Below are 19,876 nucleotides of genomic sequence, written 5' to 3'. Positions count from 1 at the left end.
CATTCATTTTTATTTTTTTATTTTCAAAATATAGTCCGGCCCCCCACAAGGTCTAAGCGACAGTGGATCGGCCCCCTGCTGGTAAAGTTTGCTGACCCCTGGTCTGGATGCTTCAGCCTATATCTTCATGCTTCACCCCCTTTTTATAGCAAGACATCTCAGCCTCAATATTCAATAGGAGCAAACCAATGTTTAGGAGAGAGTATCATTGAATGAATTAAACGAACCTTTATTCTGCCCTTTTTTCCAAGGCGTTCCGTCACCCCCGCCCATTATTTCTTTAAAACAGCCCAGGAAGGTAGGTGATTCAGCTACGGATAGTGAGTGACCGGCCAAAGTTCCACACTGAAAGCTTCATGCCAAAGTGGGGATTTTGTGTTGTTGTCATTTTGTAGAACTTCAGCTACAGGAGACAGAGGCACTACAGTGGTACCTTGGTTGTTGAATGGCTTGGCTCCTGAACAAATCAGCTCCCGAACGCCACAAACCCGGAAGTAAGTGTTCTGGTTTGCAAATGTTTTTCGGAAGCCAAACCTCTGACACAGCTTCCTGTTGAGTGCAGGAAGCTCCTGCAGCTAATCGGAAGCCGCACCTTGGTTTTTGAATGGTTTGACAACCAAGGTACCACTGTATTTGGTTGCAGGGGGGAAAGCTAGACGCATTGTGAAGAACTGTGCAATGGCTTTCCGGGTTGTAGTTCAGCAATTACATTGAGGAGAGATCACCTAAAGTCATGGATGTAGGCCCAGGGAGCCTCGAGGAACTGGAAAAGAGAAGGTCGAGAAAACTTCCTTAGCTTTTCTTCATCCCACTGAAATTCTCCCATGCCAATCAAAATCTTTCAGTAATCGGTTAAATAAGTACAGCTGGCCCAACACAAATGCAATGCGTAAGCGATAAAATGTGCACATCGTGGTGGGGGGGGGGAGAGAATTTAAGCTGATATGGCATCCTGTGCTTAAGTTTGCTTTCCTGATAGCTTGCTTATGCTGCTGTATTCAAATACTGTGAAGAGAGAGAGAGAGAGAGAGAGAGAGAGAGAGAGAGAGAGAGTACCCTGCCAGGTAAGAAGGGGTGAGGGAAGAGCTACATCAGGGACAAAGGAGGAAGAAAGATCAACAATTGGGATCTGTTGCCTCTGTGGATCCTACGACTCGAGTAGAGTAGAGGTACTCTCTTCACCTTGCCTCATGTGTGTTTGGAAAGGTAATAAGACAATGAACGAGCCTTCCCTTCTTTTGTTCTCCACTATCACATCCTGTGAAGGGACGGGGTGGCGCTGTGGGTTAAACCACAGAGCCTAGGGTTTACCAATCAGAAGGTCGGCAGTTTGAATCCTCATGACGGGGTGAGCTCCATTTGCTCGGTCCCTGCTCCTGCCAACCTAGCAGTTTAAAAGCAAATCAAAGTGCAAGTAGATACATAGGTACTGCTCTAGCGGAAAGGTAAACGGCATTTCCGTGCGCTGCTCTGGTTTGCCAGAAGCGGCTTAGTCATGTTGGCCACATGACCTGGAAGCTGTACACCGGCTACCTCAGCCAATAAAGCGAGATGAGCGCCGCAACCCCAAAGTCAGCCACGACTGGACCTAATGGTCAGGGTCCCTTTACCTTTACCTATCACATCCTGTAGGGGATTGATCATTTAGCAATATCAACAGCCTCAAGTCCACACTTCCCCAAGTTGTGCACTAGTCCAGATAGGAGGTGCTGGACTTTTTAAAAATTTATTTCAATAATTTTGCAACCAGTTTAACATTTCAAAACTCAACTTCCTTCCCCCTCTTTCTGCGGTTCCTTACATTTATTTATTTTTATTTCCTGCATATTCCAAATGAACTTCATCATTTGTTCCATCTACGTTAAACGTATACTCTTATAAAACTGCCAAGGTTCTTATCTGTTTACAGTTTGTTTGTCAATCAGAGGCTCTAGACCTGCCAGAAAACCATGAAGAAGAATCACCAGAGTGCTTCTCCATCATCTAGATAATGTCACCTTCACCCACTATTATGAAGCAGATGTAAAAAGAGTGCTTTTCAACCGTTGGATTGGCTAACACAGCTTTGGGCCACAGACAGCCAAGCAATCCTTCTCTTAGTGCTGCGTGGATTAATCAGAAGCAGTGATTCCCCATGAAATGTCCCCCCTTCCTTCCTTCCTTCTCTCCCCTCTCCGTCTTGGAGCAGAAACAATACTCGGATTGAACTTGACATTCTTCCTTTCTGAATAGACTCTCTAGGAATGGGGAAGGGCTTTGAATCACCTCCGCATACCATTTAATTTCCTCTAGTGGCTAGAAAAAGAACATTGTTTCAGCCAATATAACTTACCGCAAGGAGAGTATTAGAAAGAGTAGCATCTGCCCCCCCTGGGGGAAAAATGCAGCATGGCATGGAATAGATTATAGTTTTTTTAAATATATACATTTTTAGTTTTACTGCTTTTCTTATTGTTGTTTATAGTCACATTTTGTTATGCTTATTTGTTGGTTTTCCCCACCTCGGCACCTTATCTGTTGGTTCTGACTTATATACGCATGTTGTGCAGATTAATTTACACACACACACACACACACACACACATTTTCCGCTGCCCTGGAACTTTTGGGCAAAAAAACATTTCAAATAGAAACAAATAAGGACCTTTTTGCACTGTGAACATTGCAGCCAGGCTTTTTTCCAACTGGGGTGGCAGAAAAGGGCACAGTGTTAAGAAAATTAATATGAGAGGTAAATGGATTACTTATGGTGAATTGACAATGAAAGAAGGAGGAAAATGGAAATTAAAACCATAGGAACAAGTTAAAGAATATGTTTATGATTGGTTGCATTATTTTCAGGTTAATGAAATGTTTAAAAAAGATATTAAAGAATGCGGTTATGCAGAAAAAGACTCTAAGTTTCAAATTGATATAATAAACAATGATTGTAAAATTCTGTAAAAAATGTATGATATTGTTGGAATGGCATACTAAAGACGAAGAAGTTAAGTCGGTAATGAAACAATGGGCAAGGGATTTCGGTTATAATATACAATTTGAGGATTGGGAAAAATTATGGAAAGAAAACTTAAAATTCACTGCATGTACGGCGTTAAAGGAAAATGTGATGAAAATGTTTTATAGATCGTATATAACACCAGTAAAATTGGCAAAAATGTTTAAGACATCTAATAAGTGTTGGAAATGTAAAGAAAAAGAAGGAACGTTTTATCATATGTGGTGGGATTGCAAGAAAGTTAAAAGTTTATGGGAGATGATATATAATGAGTTGAAAAAGATGTTAAAGTATACATTTGTAAAGAAACCAGAGGCTTTTCTTTTAGGGATGACAGGAAATGAGATAAGAAGAAAAGACTGTAAACTCTTTCAATACACTGTTACAGCTGCAAGGATTCTACTGGCCCAGAAATGGAAACAAGAGGAAATACCGATGATAGAAGACTGGAGATCGAAACTGACGGACTATGCAGAATTGGATAAGCTAACTAGGAAAATTAGATATCTTAAAGACCAAAAGTTTATCGAAGACTGGGGGAAATTTGTAGAATATCTGAAAAATATATGTGATGTGCAAACAACGTTAGTGGGATTTAAAGAAGCACTGTGAAATTTGAGAGGTATTGTCAAAAGCAATAGCTGTGGGAGGGAAGACTAAAGACAATACTAAAGGAGAAGGAATGCGTAATTAAGAGGTATAGATGGATGATTGTCAGAGAAGCTGAAGGAAGTCCAAAAAAGAGAGAATTTGTTTGTTAAAAATTGGACAAAATTGTATATCTGTGTTGTAAAACAATAAAAAATTATTATATATATAAAAAAGAAAAGGGCACAGTTTTGGGCAGGAAAATGTATTGGGTGTAACAGTGTACATAGCTGAAGGTAGATGCTGTCTATTCAAACCGTGTGGCTTTCAATGGGATGGGTATTTTAATGGGCATCTTTGGCCAAATTCTGGCACAACTAATCACACGGCTAGATTTGGAGGGGGATGCTAAAATATTTCTTAACAACCATTGGGAAGGAAGATAAATTGGTCTTTGGTGGACCTGTCAAAGGATAAAAGAGTATTAGGAAATAATCATAATGAATTGAAAAAAACATGTTTAAAAGTACTTTTCCATTAAAAAAAAAAACAGAGTCCTTTTCGTTGGGGATAATTCAGAGGGCAATTCCCATATATCACAAATTGTTATTTATGTATGCCACTACTGCAGCCATGTTTCTTTAGCCCCCAAATGGAAAGCGAGCGAGGTCCCAACTAAAAAAGAATGGCAACTTAAGATGACGGAATATGTGCAGCTTGCAGACTTAACATATAGAATAAGAGAACAAGAAGAACATACATATAGACAAGATTGGAAAATGTTTATTGAATATAAGGGGAACTTGAAAACATTGGCAGCATTAAGATAAATTCAACAGTGAAAATAATTTATGGTGGGTGTGATAATGAAATACTGAAAGGTTTAGTTTTTGTAAAGCATGCAGGGATTTATGATATGCAAAATGAACCATGGAAAGAGGAGGGAAGTCATTTAAGGATGTTTAAATGAGTATTCTAAGTTGTAAAACGGAAAATTTAATAAAAATTAGAAGATGATAGATGATAGATAGATGATAGATGATAGATAGATAGAAGATAGATAGATGATAGATAGATAGATAGATAGATAGATAGATAGATAGATAGATAGATAGATAGATGGATGATAGATAGACAGACAGATGATAGATAGACAGACAGATGATAGATAGGTAGATAGATAGATAGTTTAGATAGATAGAGATAAATTGGTCTTAAAAACTAAATAATAATAAATCTATGTTAATGTGTTTCAGTGACCAAGTAGGCAGCTTCACAGCCCAGTGTTTTATGTATGTGAAGAGGCTCCCCCGCTATGCAGTTCAGGAGATCTTTAACCAGGTCAATATAGCCTTTTCTGCAGTTTCCAGGCTTATGCTGATGTGGTTCAAAGTACCCCAAACTGCATCAATGATCCACCATGCGGAAATCCCTCCAGGGCGCTTTGTGTCTGGCAGCCTCCTGCTCCATATGGCTGCTTGAAGATATGAATCAATACAGATGTTTCGCTAGACAACATCCTGATGTCGCAACTGGACAGGACTCCGTGTGGCAAAGTTTCTGCATGCGAACAGGTCAGCCTGTGAAAGGTGCTTAGCTGCTTATGCATTTCTGTAAAGGCTTCGATCACACAGGAATCATCATCATCATCATTATTATTTTTTAAATTGATTTCTGACCTGGCTTTTAGCATAAAGTCCCAGGGTTGGGTTACAACCATGTAAAATGCAATATTTGAATAATGGAAATGTTTAAGCACACAGTTTTGGTGATCCAGATCTTTGTAGATTCTTTTATTACGTGGTAGATCAGAACAGACAGTGTTATAGGGCTCATATCGCCTTCAGGCCGAGGGAACTGGCGTTTGTCCACAGACAGCTTTCCAGGTCATGTGGCCAGCATGACTACAGTGATACCTCTAGTTACAAACTTAATTCGTTCCGGAGGTCTGTTCTTAACCTGAAACTGTTCTTAACTAGAGGCGTGCTTTCGCTAATGGGGCCTCTTGCTGCCGCTGCACCGCCGGCACATGATTTCCGTTCTCATCCTGGGGCAAATTTATCAACTTGAGGTAACTGTTCCAGGTTAATGGAGTTTGTAACCTGAAGTGTTTGCAACTTGAGACGTTCATAGCTCGAGGTACTACAGTGGTACTTCGGGTTACATACGCTTCAGGTTACAGACTCTGCTAACCCAAAAATATTACCCAGGGTTAAGAACTGTGCTTCAGGATGAGAACCGAAATTGTGCTCCAGTGGCGCAGCGGCAGTGGGAGGCCACATTAGCTAAAGTGGTGCTTCAGGTTAAGAGCAGTTTTAGGTTAGGAACGGACCTCCGGAACGAATTAAGTACTTAACCCGAGGTACCACTGTACTGTAAACCACTTCTGGCACAATGGAACACCGTGACAGAAACCAGAGCACACAGAAATGCTGTTTACCTTCCCGTTGCAGTGGTACCTATTTATCTACTTGCACTGGTGTGCTTTTGTACTGCTAGGTTGGCAGGTGCTGGGACAGAGCAATGGGAACTCACCCTGTCATGGGGATTCAAACTGCCGACCTTCAGCAATCCCAAGAGGCTCAGTGGTTTAGACCACAGCGCCACCCAGATCAAAACAGATAGTGGTATAGAGCTTGGGCTAAACTCTCGGAACAGTTCCTGGAAAGGGGAAACTTTGTCAAAGGCCACATGCTGAGTCCGTTGGGCATTGCTAGCTCGCCAGGATTTCAGGGGGCTAAGGAGAGTGGAGACAGCCTTGAGCTATAAGGTCCATGGGTCTGACTAAGTCTGAAGCACACTTTTCAAATAGTGCTCAAAGTTTGGGAAGGGTGAAAAACACTTGACCTTCAAACACAACAATCAGTTGGGCTGGCCTAGTTTTGAATTAAGTTAGAAGAGGGGGAAATGCCAGAACAGGTGAGGGTTGGAAGACATTATTACCTTGCGCAAACAGGTACTACAAGCAAATAAATAATTATGGGACAAAGTTAAGAAAGACCTGAGTGAGACAAGGTATGGGGAAATCACCCAGTCCATTCTCCACAGCTCAGGAACATTTGCTTCCAATGCCATATTCCTCCCCCCCCCCCCAGCTTCCTTGTACTTTGTCCAGACTAGTTTTGAAATACTTTCGGTCTGGTGTAACCAAGAGCACATGTTGTATTTTAAACAAGCAGACAAGGCTCAGTTCTGTCTGCTGCTAGACTGCAGTGGCCTTTTACTAGATCAGTGAAACAGAGGGATGGGCACTCAAGTCTCTTGCTGCCATTCATAGGTACCTTATATTCCTTTGAGATAGTCCTTACTTTTATTTTTTTTTAAAGCAACAAGGAAAAGGAGAAACCCCGATTGCAGCATTCTTTGCACACCCAAAAACCTCTCTGAGTAACCGGGGCGAATTTCCGAAAAGCGGCGCTTTGTCCTGGATCTTAGGCAAGTTGATTGAAAAGCTCAACAATTTTCGGGATGTCCTAGTTTTTTGAAATAGGGCAATCCTACTACCACTGGTCTACACAGATAGGCAGTAGCTCTCCAGGATTTTGAATCAGGGGCTTTCCAAGCCCCAGTCATCAGAGACACTAGGGATTGAACCTGAGAACTTTTGCATGCAAAACGGAAATCTACCCCTGAGCTAGTTACCAACATGGCATTTTCAATTGCATTTGCCCAGTACCAAGCAGCTGGGCAAAATGCAGCTTTGGGTTTCTCAGCTATTACAAAAGACGCAACCAAGCCCATTTATATGTTTTCCTTTGCTCTAAATGACCCTGGATAACAGCTGAATAACGATGAACATGTCTGCTCAGCATTCCAAAACATCAGATGACTAAGAATTGTTTGCATTATTGTTTCCGAAATAGTTTCCATATTTGGAAAGCTAGTTAACATTTTTAGATGGTAGAACTAAGGTCAGGGATATGAACAGATAATTCAGTTCTGGGGTACGTTCACAATTCATATGGTATTCATCATCATCATTATGATGTAAAGAGACTTCTGAGTGGGTTACAGCAACTGGAAGTGAGACTAACATTCTGACTTCTTGTTATATTTGACTTTATTGTACCATTACATCACTGAACCTCTCTCTCTCTCTCTCTCTCTCTCTCTATATATATATATATATATATATGAGAGAGAGATTCAACAAAGTTTGGGAATAATAAAGTTTTAATAAGCATGCATACATTTTGGTTCTTGCATCATGTACACCCATAATTTCAAAACCTCGATATCTATAAAATAATAGATCTGATGGTGCAATGGTGCAATAAAACACAGACAAATAAAACAGAGACAGGACTATTTTCTCCCAAGCTTTCCTTCTTGCATCTTTACCAGCAGATGTTCAAGGGTATGATGTGACATATTAAAACATCCCAGAATCTAAGGATCTTCAAGGCCATCAACCTGACCATGGTTTTATGGATCAAAAGCTTCATCCACATTTCCTCAATGTTTGAAACTGCTTGACAAAACACAACATTGCAATCTGGGATGTGCAAAGGTTTATCTTGCCTCTTCCACCATTCCAAATAACCGTTTCATTTCGGGCCACTTTGAAAAGGAAAAAGTGATGAGTAGGAAAGTCAATTTATGAGTCAACTTTATCCTCAAGATAATTGGATAATTTGCAAAACGCGTCTAGCCACCTGGTGTCCCTGATCCTATATATTTGGGCAGCTGCAATGATGGCAACTCTAGCAAGTGCTTCTGCAGCTACATCATCATTTTGTGTCTGGTAAACAGGGCAGAGGAGACCTGCCAGTAGAAGCCTCATTACCCTTCCGACAGCAGGACTTAGGACCTTTCCAGACGATGTTCCTCTTGCATAAGGCATATGTAATTGTTATCGGTCTGCCGGAGGGCAACCAGATGATGTTCCTCCCACATAGTGTATCCGTTCCTAGGAAATAATATTTTCCCTGCGGTCAGAATCCAATCCTGAGAGGGAGCTAAGCAATGATGGGCTGCTTGTATAAAGGAAAAGTGACACACACACACCTCATTCTAAGCCGCTCCAAACTTTCGAACAGAAGATTGGGTTTTATGTACAGAAAATAAACACGGACATTTAAATATAGGACTTGGTGGTTACTTTAGTTACACAGAATTTACTTCACAAGGTCTCAAAGTAAATGCATTAGAAGTTCTAATTTTGGCATGCTATTGCAAGAGCGTTTTCCAATTTTTGGACCATTAATCAAAGATGTACTTCCGTTTCCTAATAATCTGTATCACCGCCTAGCAATATATTTTATCAACATAGTCACGCAGAAAGTTCCATCGATACAAGTAAGGAACTGAATATCTGTGCATCATACACAAATATGCCAAGGATGGACTTGCAGGGTGACTAACTGTTGGAAAATCCTGTTGAATGGCAGCTGCTCCCCCCCTTCTCCCTCTAGCCACAGCTGCAGTCATTTCCCTTTGCAGATGCATAATTTTCCCGAGACACATCCTGTCTCACAGGGCATTGGTGTCTGTGTCTGTTGCTCCAATTTTTTGTCTCATTCATTCAGCAGCTTGCCAATGCGCAAGGTTATCTTCAGATCCTGGTCTTAATGTTACTCACTAGTCTCAGTGACTTTTTACAGAAACACTTCTTTCTGCAACTCAGAAGGCCAGGATTAATCCTTTGGAACCTCTATAAGTGTGTTGGGTCCAGTACGAGGACATCAACAGCTTCAACTTTTAGTGGCACAACTGAGAAATGGGTACTATGACCTTTGAAGTGAATCCTAATAGTATATTTGTGATGAATGCCAGGGGCGTGTGGTCATTGGACTAAGGGGACTAAATAATAATAATAATAATAATAACAACAACAATTTATACCCTGCCCATCTGGCTGGGTTTCCTCAGCCACTCTGGGCAGCTCCCAACAAAAGATTAAAAATACATTAAAATATCAGTCATTAAAAACTTCCCTAAGGCTGCCTTCAAATGTCTTCTAAAAGTCAGCTAGTTGTTTCCTTGACATCTGATGGGAGGGTGTTCCACAGGGCGGGCGCCGCTACCAAGAAGGCCCACTGCCTGGTTCCCTGTAACCTCACTTCTTGCAGTGAGGAAACCGCCAGAAGGCCCTCGGCGTTAGACCTCAGTGTCTGGGCAGAACGATGGGGGTGGAGACTCTCAATCATGTATTCTGGGCCAAGGCCATTTAGGGCTTTAAAGGTCAACACCAACACTTTCAATTGTGCTCAGAAACGTACTGGGAGTCCCCTAAATGTTCCCCTGGCGCCTCCTTCTCAAAGCCTGGGAAGCTTCCGCCCGGCTAAGGGAGGGAGGTGCAAGGCTCACGTGTGTGATGTCAGGACGCCACAATGTCACACACATGACATTAATAATAATAATAATAATAATAATAATAATAATAATAATTTATTATTTATATCCCGCCCATCCGGCTGGGTTTCCCCAGACACTCTGGGCGGGCTTGTTTCAGATGTCTTCTAAAAGTCTGGTAGTTGTTGTTCTCTTTGACATCTGGTGGGAGGCGTTCCACAGGGCGGGTGCCACTACTGAGAAGGCCCTATGCCTGGTTCCCTGTAACTTGGCTTCTCACAGTGAGGGAACCGCCAGAAGGCCCTCGGTGCTGGACTTCAGTGTCCGGGCAGAACGATGGGGGTGGAGACACTCCTTCAGATATACTGGACCGAGGCCGTTTAGGGCTTTAAAGGTCAGCACCAACCCTCCACGCCCCTCGCACATTCTCTTCCCACTTTTAAGAACAAATCATAAAACTGTGAACTTATTAAGGTGTCTTGTGTTTTCACGGTGCATTTATACTTTGTTCATATGTCCCCTAGGATCATCCAGATCCCCGACAGACCCTAAGGATTTCTCCACTTGCCCTTCCTCTACACATTGGAGATACACATACTCAATTACTAGCCTTTTGGCGGCTGTGGGATGAGTGGAAGGAACTCCCTTTTGAGCTTGTCAGTGTTGTGATCATCCAAAAAGTGAGCTGTTGGGTGATACAAGGCACTCCCTTCCCTTTGGGACTGTACTCTTTACCTCATCTTGAAAGGATTTTGTTGCTCGGTGATATCAGCCTAGAGTGAAACAGAGACCACTTGACAGAATTTAATGTTAATACTTGAATGCTCACATCACAGAACCCACTCCATAAAACACACACAGTGACTCCTATTTCTTTCTTTCTTTTTATTTGCCACTTGGCTTTGAACGTTCAAATATGCCTCATACATCTGAGACCCTGCACAATCTTAATTTAAGAACGGATGCCTCTGTCAAAATGTAGATGATAGCAGGGCGGAGTAGCAGGGGGAATCATTAGAGGTGAAGACAGAAAACACCCTGAGTTACCGCCGGTCACAGAATTTCCATTGCATTATTTCATGGAGAAGGAAGACGACTGCTTTGTAGAAGTGCCAAATGTTTCATTCCATACCCTCCAGCATTTATCCGATGGAAATAGGGACGTCCCATTCCATAATGATAATTTTACTGTTTAAACCCCACATATCCCCACATATCCTACGTCCCATTCCATAATGATAATTTTACTGTTTAAACCCCACATATCTTACTGGGTTGCCCCAGCCACACTGAGCGGCTTCCAACATATATAAAAACATAATAAAACATTAAACTTTAGGCAAACTTCCATGTACAGGATTGCCTTCAGACGGCTCGGGAGTCGGGTAACTACATACCCTCCGACATTTATCCAATGAAAATAGGGACGTGTGGCGCTGTGGGTTAAACCACAGAGCTTAAGACTTGCCGATCAGAAGGTCGGCGGTTTGAATCCCCGTGACGGGATGAGCTCCCGTTGCTCGGTCCCTGTTCCTGCCAACTTAGCAGTTCGAAAGCACATCAAAGTGCAAGTAGATAAATAGGTACAGCTCCGGTGGGAAGGTAAACAGCATTTCCGTGCGCTGCTCTGTTTCGCCAGAAGCGGCTTAGTCATGCTGTACACCGGCTCCCTCGGCCAATAAAGCGAGATGAGTGCCGCAACCCCAGAGTCGGCCACGACTGGACCTAATGGTCTGGGGTCCCTTTACCTTTACCTTTAAGGAAAAGCAGAAGAATCTGGAATCAAACCAGAAACCGGGATGGTTTCTCTAAATCAGAGACATCCCTGGTAAATAGGGACACTTGGAAGGTCTGTCATTCCACTAACAAGTTGTGGCATACAGATGTTGTAGAACAGGGGTGGACTGACATCAGAACTGTGTGACGGTATCATTTTATCATCTTTATGTTTACAAAGCAAGAGCGGGTGCTTAGGATTTATCCACAGTCAACTAATCTCTGTGCAGTGATTCTGAGTAATGTTATGTACCTTAGCTCAAGAAGTGAAGAACATACCTGCTGAATTGAACCAAGTAAGGCCCAACTGGTCCCTCAACATGTCTCTCACAGTGGACATCTTGCTGTCCTTGGAAAACTCAGGCCCTAGAATGAAATGCATTATATACATGTAAAATATCAGAGGGTATGTAGCAGATTGATGCTCCCATCCTATATACTCATAAATTAAATAGATTTGTTACAGACTACAAGTTAAAGTCTCATAGCTCTTTTCTGCCCATAATAATTTAGATTAGAATGTATCGGTGAAAATATAACAGTCTAAAATGCAATACTTATGGTAAACCGTTATCTCTTAAAATACGTAGCAGGAACAGTACATAGACAAGAATTAGTATCAAGTGTATATAGCGGATGTATATAACACCGGTCCTAAAGGATCTTCACTGGCTCCCAGTACCTTTATGAGCACAATTAAAAGTGTTGGTGCTGACCTTTAAACCCCTAAATGGCCTCAGCCCTGTATACCTGAAGGAGTGTCTCCAACTCCATCGTTCAGCTCCGAGGGCCTTCTGGCAGTTTCCTCCCTGAGAGAAGCGAGGTTACAGGGAACCAGGAAAAGGGCCTTCTTGGTAGTGGCGCCCACCCTGTGGAACACCCTCCCTTCAGATGTCAAGGAAATAACTATCTGACTTTTAGAAGACATCTGAAGGCAGCCCTGTATCGGGAAGTTTTTAAGGATTGATGTTTTAGTATGTTCTGATATGTGCTGTAGCCACCCAGAGTGGCTGGGGAAAAAAAAAATAAAAAAAATATTAATTACAATTATAATAATAAAAATTATTATTTCTACAAAGGACTCCCCCACCTCAAAATCTGGACTGAGTGGAGACAGGTGGTTCAGAGATGCATAGTTACACCTATATTCAAGGTAGACAAGGTAGGATCACTGTGCCACCCTCTGCCACCTTTCCACACAACCCTATTGAGACAATATTAGCATCAATACCAGATATCCATTGAGGTAAATGGTTTTCAGAATTACCACAGCAGTTGCTGCCTTAATAACGAGGGACAGAAATGTGCTTGCTCTATTTCCTTTGAGCCGTTATTTGAAACACTGACTCGAGTCATGTTCTTCTAAGCATGCTTAATGCTGATACATTAAATAGGAATGATTGTTTGTAGGCCTGTGACATTCTTAAACCACTTCCAACGGGATTGCTCTAGAAGTAAGTACATCAGCATGGATGATGTAACTATCAGAATATTCAAAAGAGCAGAGGGGCAACTTTGAAGTTAGCCACATGCCACCTCATGTAGGGTGAGTAATAATAATTCTTTCTAGTGAACTAGTTGTCAGACCCTCTGATCAAGCTGCCCTGTGACATATGGGGATGGGTGGATGTTATTTTTTTGGCAGTTATCTGCAAGTGTACCTCATGGTTTCATTAAAGGTCAGGATAATAGGAATAGATTTGCTTCTGCCAGACTGTTGTAGAGTTAATAGGTGTAGATATTAAGAACGCTAGCTAGACATTCTGAATAACCCCTATAGAGATTAAGATATCATCCCCAAAATCTTCAAGAATTCCCAAAGATCATTCTAGAAGGACTGTGTAGGAGGGGGGAAAATCCTAGTGGAAAACTATACTTGATGAATCTGGTGTGAAGGTAATACATAAATTATTTCCTCTGAAACAATGGAGGATTAATTTTTGTTGTGAGTGAGAGGAGGAATATATGGACCTATGCTACAGGCAGAGTACTCCAATATGACAATATGAAGTTATGCCATAGACAGACCACCACCATTTTTTACCAGTGTATGGAGGGAGATCTGCCTAACTCCCATCTCTATGAGCATAGCTGTCAACGTTTCCCTTTTTTAAAGGGAAATTCCCTTATTCCGAATAGGATTCCTTACAAGAAAAGGGGAAAGTTGACAGCTATGTCTATGGGACGGGTAGGGCTTGCACCACTTCCGAAAGCTACTCAGCTGACATAACTGCAGCATAGGATTGCTTCCTAAATTTATGAGCTAACAGTAAGAGCGTAACAATTGATCAGAAATGGGAAGCCATCATTTAATACTGAAATATAGCTCTGCAAAGAATGAGATACTAATGCACCTGAAAATATATATTAAAACATAACAATAACAATAATTTTATTGTTTATACCCTGTCCATCTGGCTGGGTTTCCCCAGCCACTCTGAGTGGCTGCATGGCTTGGAAGACATTAAATTCATCAAAGGAAGCAGAGTAGATGCAGCTAACTGGTCCATCTAGCATACTGTAGGACTGTTTATTTCTTTTTTTAAAAAAATTCTCTTTATTAATTTTCATACACACATATGTACAGAAAATAAATTATTCATAAAAAAAACAATAATAAGAACAACATAACTTAATTATAAGAAAACAAACAAAAAACAAACAAACAAAGACAAACATGTAAGTTATTGACTTCCCTCCTGTTTATTTCAATGGCCAGAGGGTGTAGCAAAGACTTGATTTATACTAGCCTGTCACTTTAAGATCTCATTCTTCATTCCTTCCAAACAGGAGGTCAGATTTATCCTTGAATATACTGAATAGGTTCTGCCTGGCAAAGGAAATGCAGTAATGGGAGGTAGTTAACACTGTAATCTTTCCCATCTTTCTGGTTCCAAGAGGTGTCAGAAAACATCTCTGCAACTGACTCCTGCTTGACTAGACACAACCACTTGTCAATCAACTCACCTGGGTCAGAAACTCTTGATTTACATGACTGTTTCCAAACAGTCATTTGTCCTTCAAATCCCCCAAATGATCATCTGCTACAGGAGATCAGAAATCTGCCTGTAAGTAGCTGCAATAGGATCGTCTTCAAGGGAACTGAAACATTTCCTCCCTTTTTAAAGTACAATTGTGCCTTTACCTTTGTCCTCCTTTCTTTTCATTCAAAATAGACTTCTTAAAATTGGTGTTTGGCTCATGGGTACATTTCTGCTAGCCTCAAAGGAAATGTTCCCTTCAAGTGCCTGGATTGACTTCGTTCATGCTACAGGTGTGTTTAGGTGGGAGTTTGGCAGTGAAAAGCAGGCTACACCAGCCTCTGGAGAGAGACAGGCAAGCTGGATATTCTGTTTTCTCATGTATTTGCCTTGGATCCCAGGAAAGCACTTTCCTCTGTTTGGCATGACTGGCCTACCTAAAGTGGAAGTTGGGGAAGAAAGGGAGCAAAATCTCCCCCCCCTTGCTTTATCAGCTCTGAGATCTAACTAGAGAAGGGTTAAACGTGGTACCAGGGCCAGCCCACCCAGTGGGCAGCAGGATCCCCAGAGGCAACAGATCCCAATGTAGATCTTTTACCTCCCTCCTTGTTTCTGATGTAGATCATCACTCCTTCCATGGCAGGGAGGGGAATGCCATTTTGTGGTTCATTTCAGGTGCCAAAATGTCTTGGGTCAGCCCTGCCTGGTACCTCCTATACACAATGCACCGTGTGTGCCCTCTGGCACTGAGCTAAAGCTCCACCCCAACACCTTCTGAAGCACCCCATCCTTTGCCAGGCTCAGGTAAGTACCCTGCAGTTTGCCAGGTGAGAACAGTGCAACGGAAGCAGAGAACATGTGGTTCTACAGAGGTGCAGCTGGACTACAACTCCCCTGACCCCTGGCCCTGTTGGTTGGGAAGCAGGTAGGAGTTGGGAGTCCAACAGCATCTGGGAAACAAAGGATCAGCTGGTTAAAGTTTCAATGACCCACTGGACATAGGGCATGATATGGATTTAAACCTCTGGGAGAAACTTTGGAAGAACAATTTAAAATCTGCTGCATGCTACACATTGAAAGAGAATTATATGAAAATGATTCACAGGTGGTATTCAACCCCAAGTAGACTGGCTAATAAGAATCAGATCTGTGTTGGAAATGTAAAGAAATGGAGCTTAAAGAATACTGGGAAATGATTCATAATGAGATGAAAAAAATGTTTAAAGCTACCTTCCCGGAAAGACCAGAGGCATTTTTGTTAGGAATCGTTCAGACAGATGTTCCTAGGTGCCAGAAATCCTGCAATCCTGTGGACACCTGACTAGGATCAGGTAAGTACCACTTGTAAAAAGTGCATCAAAAGCTTTGGAATTCAGAGGAATCTTTATTTGCGCCAGACACTAGCCATAGCAATAAAATAAAATACAATGTACAGAAGATAGAGGTAAAAACTTAACTATACAAAATACATTCTGGAGGTTTACATCAATAATCAAATAATAGATCAAAATAAAAACAACCACCCAATAACCCCCACCCCTCAAAATACCCCACATTTTAAAAGGGCATAGTATGTCAATCAAATCAACCAAAGGCTGGTTAAAAATGAACGTTTTTGCCTGGTACCTAAAGTTGTATAATGAAGGCGCCAGGCAAATTTCCCTGGGGAAAGCATACCACAGTGGGGAGCCACTGCAGAGAAGGCCCGTTCTTGTGTTGCCATCTTCTAGATCTCTTGAGGAGGCACACGAAGAAGGGCCTCAGAAGATAATGTCAGGGTCTGGGTAGGTTCATATGGAAAGAGGTGGGCCTTGAGATATTGTGGTCCTGAGCCGTTTAAGGCTTTATAGGTCAAAACCAGCACTTTGAACTGGGCCCCGAAACTCAATGCTAGCCGATATGCTCAAACTGTCTTGCTCCAGCGAGCAACCTGGCTGCCAGATTCTGCATTAGCTGAAGTTTCCAAATCATCTTCAGGGGCAGCCCTACATATAACGCATTGCAGTAATCTAACCTCGAGGTTAGCAGAGCATAGTATACTAACAGTAGTCAGGCTCTCCCTGTCCAGATAGGGGACATTATCATTGTATTGCTTGATATCGTAGAGGGGCTGTCTGATGAACTAATGTGCTTTGCTGAAGCCCAGTGTGAAGAATTTGTGGCGGCGAAAGCAAAAGCTTTGGAGCTGTGGTGCCTGAAGCAGCTTCTTCTTCCTTTGGTGATCACTTGTAGCCAAGCAAGATTGTTTTCCTTGAACACGGTCTTAACAGTGTGTCCATAAGTGGAGGCCAATTCTGGATGTTCTCCAATTGGAGCGCTCGCAGGCGAGTGTTTCCCAATTGCTGGTGTTTATACTACATTTTTTAAAATTTACCTTGATCTGTAAACCCTTTTTGTTGACCACCAACATTATGCTTTCCATTCTTAAGTTCAGAATAGAGTAGTTGCTCTAGAAGACGATAATCAGACATCCGAACAACACAACCAGTCCAACGAAGTTGATGTTGAAGAATCATTGCTTTGACACTGGTGATACTTGCTTCTTCCGGTACCCTGGCATTAGTTCACCTGTTTTCCCAAGTGATATGTAAATTTTTTTGGAGACACCATTGATGCAATCTTTTGAGGAGCTGGTGTTTATAAGTGGTCCAAGCATACAGTAAGCTTGGTAGCATGATAACTTTGTAAACGAGCATTTTGGTTTCCCTGCGAACATCCCGGTCCTTAAACACTCTGCGCTTCCGTCCGGACAAAACTGCGCTCGCTGATGCCGGATTTTGGCATCAGCCTTTGCGGAAAGGTAGGAGAAGCGACCAACACTTTCCAACCTTACACCACCATTGAGTTGGGTTTGTGGTGCTGCAGAGGGCTTGTTGGTGCAGCTCGTTGGCTTTTTGGGGGATGTCGAGGGATAGACCCAGCTTTTCTAGGAAGCTTCTGCTGTTCCCCAAGTGGAGCGCTGGCAGATTGTTTCCCCATTGTGGGCGTTTATATGACATTTTTTGAGAGAGTTTTTAAGCTTCTTTTGTTGGACAGCCGGCATCACGGAGCTGGCCGTGCCTGGAGTTCTCGCAAAGCGCGCTGGGGGTCGGGCCCCCATCGATGTTCTTCCGCGCGGCCTCGGGAGGCTCCAGAACGAGGGGGCCTTTCACCTAAGGGCCGCCCGCGACGCCTCGCCGCCGCCGCCTTGAAAGGGGGGCCCTGTCGTTACTGCTGCTCCTTCACGAGGAGGCGAGGCCTATGAGGAACTGGGCCTGAGGCGGCGAAGCGGGAGGGGGGGGGGAGAGAGCGAAGTGGCCGGCCGGCCTTGGCGCGAGCGACTCCGCCGCTCCCCCCTCAGGCTTCTCCCCCGTCTGCCGCTTTGTTGTACTCGCCGCCTCAGCCTCGGGCGGGAAGGGAAGGGCAAGGCGGCTGTGCCTCCGCCTCCTGACGCTCATGGCGACAGTGGGCACATCCGGGCTTTTCTCCATTCGGCGTCGTGAGGCGCGTCCAGCCCGACTCCATTAGAGACTCTCTTTCCCTTTCCCTCCCGCGCCGCCCCCGTCCCCGGCGGCAGGGAAGGAGGGTTACCGCCGGGCTCTCGGGAGGGATTCCCGGGGGTCATGTCCAACCAAGGGGCGAGGAGGAACGGGCCCGTCAAGCTGCGACTGACAGGTGAGAGGAGCCGTTGCGCGCGGCGGGGCGGGCGGGCGGGCGGGCAGGCAGGCGGCGCGCACGCTTCGCTCCCGATACACACGTTACGAGGAGGAGAGCGAGGCCCGAGGGGCCTCGTTTGCCTTGTGGGGTGGGGTATGGGGGGGGAGCGGGTCGGCTTTGACAATGGAAGGGCCACCCGAGAAGAAAGAGGCGTTGTGTGGGGAAAGAAGGGTGTTGCGAGGGGAATATAATTCGGGTCTGTGGAGAAGCCGTTCGGAAGTTGCGGGACGCTGAAGAGGGCGGTGGGGGTGGGGAGAGAAAAGGGCCCCAGGTTTGGTGAGGAAAGGAGAGAGAATTTCGCCGTTTGTTTTCCAAAACAATAATAAGGGAAACGTGAGGTGTTTGTGTGTGTTTGTGTTTCAACCCACTGGCCGGGAGCCTCGAGGAGCGAGCTGCTTCCCCCACTGCCTTGTGTATGTGAGACTCTCTCGAAAGCTTCCAGGCCTCGGGAGAAAAGTAAGCTCTTCACCCCACGCTCCCACCTCGCGATCTCAGCTATCGTGGGTGGGGGGGGGGTGAAGAGTTTGCCGAGGGGTGCGAGCTTCCAGGTGCAACGGCTGCTGCACACGACGCCCTGAAGGGACGCATCCTGCAAAGCGTCGGACTCTTCCGATAAAGCCAGTCTGAAACTCCAGGGCTCGAGCATCGTGAGAGGTTTTTCCTTTCTCTATCTCTCCAGCATCTGGATTGCTCAACCGGTTCGTTAGGATGTGAGGCCGCTTTGGGACGTGGGTTTAAGTGTAAGTTGTGAAGCGAGGGGAGGGTTAGAGAGAGTTTGATCCTTTTCCTCTGGCAGCTTAAACTTGAATGAGTCTCTGCTGCTTTGCGCCCTTGTTTTCGCCCTGCTGGAAATCCACTTCCGCAAAGGAAGGTTGTGTAAGGTTGTGCCTTGATGAGATGGAGAGGGCAAGAGCACGAACCTTTGGGGTATTTTCTTTCTTTCTAATACTGTATATATATATAGATGTATGTGTTTGGGTCTCCAAAGAAGTCTGGAGATGGAAGGAAAGGCTTTTTGGAACAAGCTGGTTTGACTGGAATGTGCAATAGCTGTGGTTCTGTTTTGATGCTTATGCTACCATAGCGCAGAGCAAAAACTTGCTTTTAAGCTTTGAAAATAATATTTTTTCAAGTTTATTACTGTTACTGTTACTATTATTGATTTTTACAAAGTAATAAAAAAAGGGCCACCCCACACCCGATACCATTCCATCGTAACTATCCAGCCTCCCAACATGTCAACACCTCTTGCGATGGTTTGACCCCTTTCCGTTTAACAGTACAAATTCTACAAATACCTTCCATATCTCCTCAAAATAATTTCTCCTCATATTCTCTGTCTTAACCTTAATAGCACATCTTTTAAAATCTTCAAATGCCTTGATTGGAAAATGTTTTGAGGCAGTTGTCTTGAAGGACTCCTACTTCAGTTTCTATTTCCACCTCACATGTTAGGATTTAGGATTCATATCCATGCTTGTTTGTTACAGTAAAAAAAGACTTTTTAAACAAAAAAGATATGTGTTTTTAAGCCAGTGTCTCA

At 43.5% G+C, this 19,876-nt stretch overlaps 1 protein-coding gene across 1 annotated transcript in view; it reads left to right on the top strand.

The window, feature by feature from the left end:
- Positions 1-16,007: 16,007 nt before the first annotated feature.
- Positions 16,008-19,876, top strand: part of SMURF2 (SMAD specific E3 ubiquitin protein ligase 2) — a 70,562-nt gene continuing 66,693 nt past the window's right edge. The window contains exon 1 of the mRNA XM_083727518.1: positions 16,008-18,291. Within this exon, the coding sequence (XP_083583644.1) occupies positions 18,240-18,291 (52 nt within the window). The 5' untranslated portion in view covers positions 16,008-18,239. The remainder of the gene's footprint in view (positions 18,292-19,876) is intronic.

The sequence above is a fragment of the Podarcis gaigeae genome (genome assembly GCF_964106915.1).
Source record: "Podarcis gaigeae genome assembly, chromosome: 2".
NCBI lineage: Eukaryota > Metazoa > Chordata > Lepidosauria > Squamata > Lacertidae > Podarcis > Podarcis gaigeae.
Note: the sequence above shows the minus strand (reverse complement) of the source record. Positions and strands in the feature narration are given on the sequence as shown.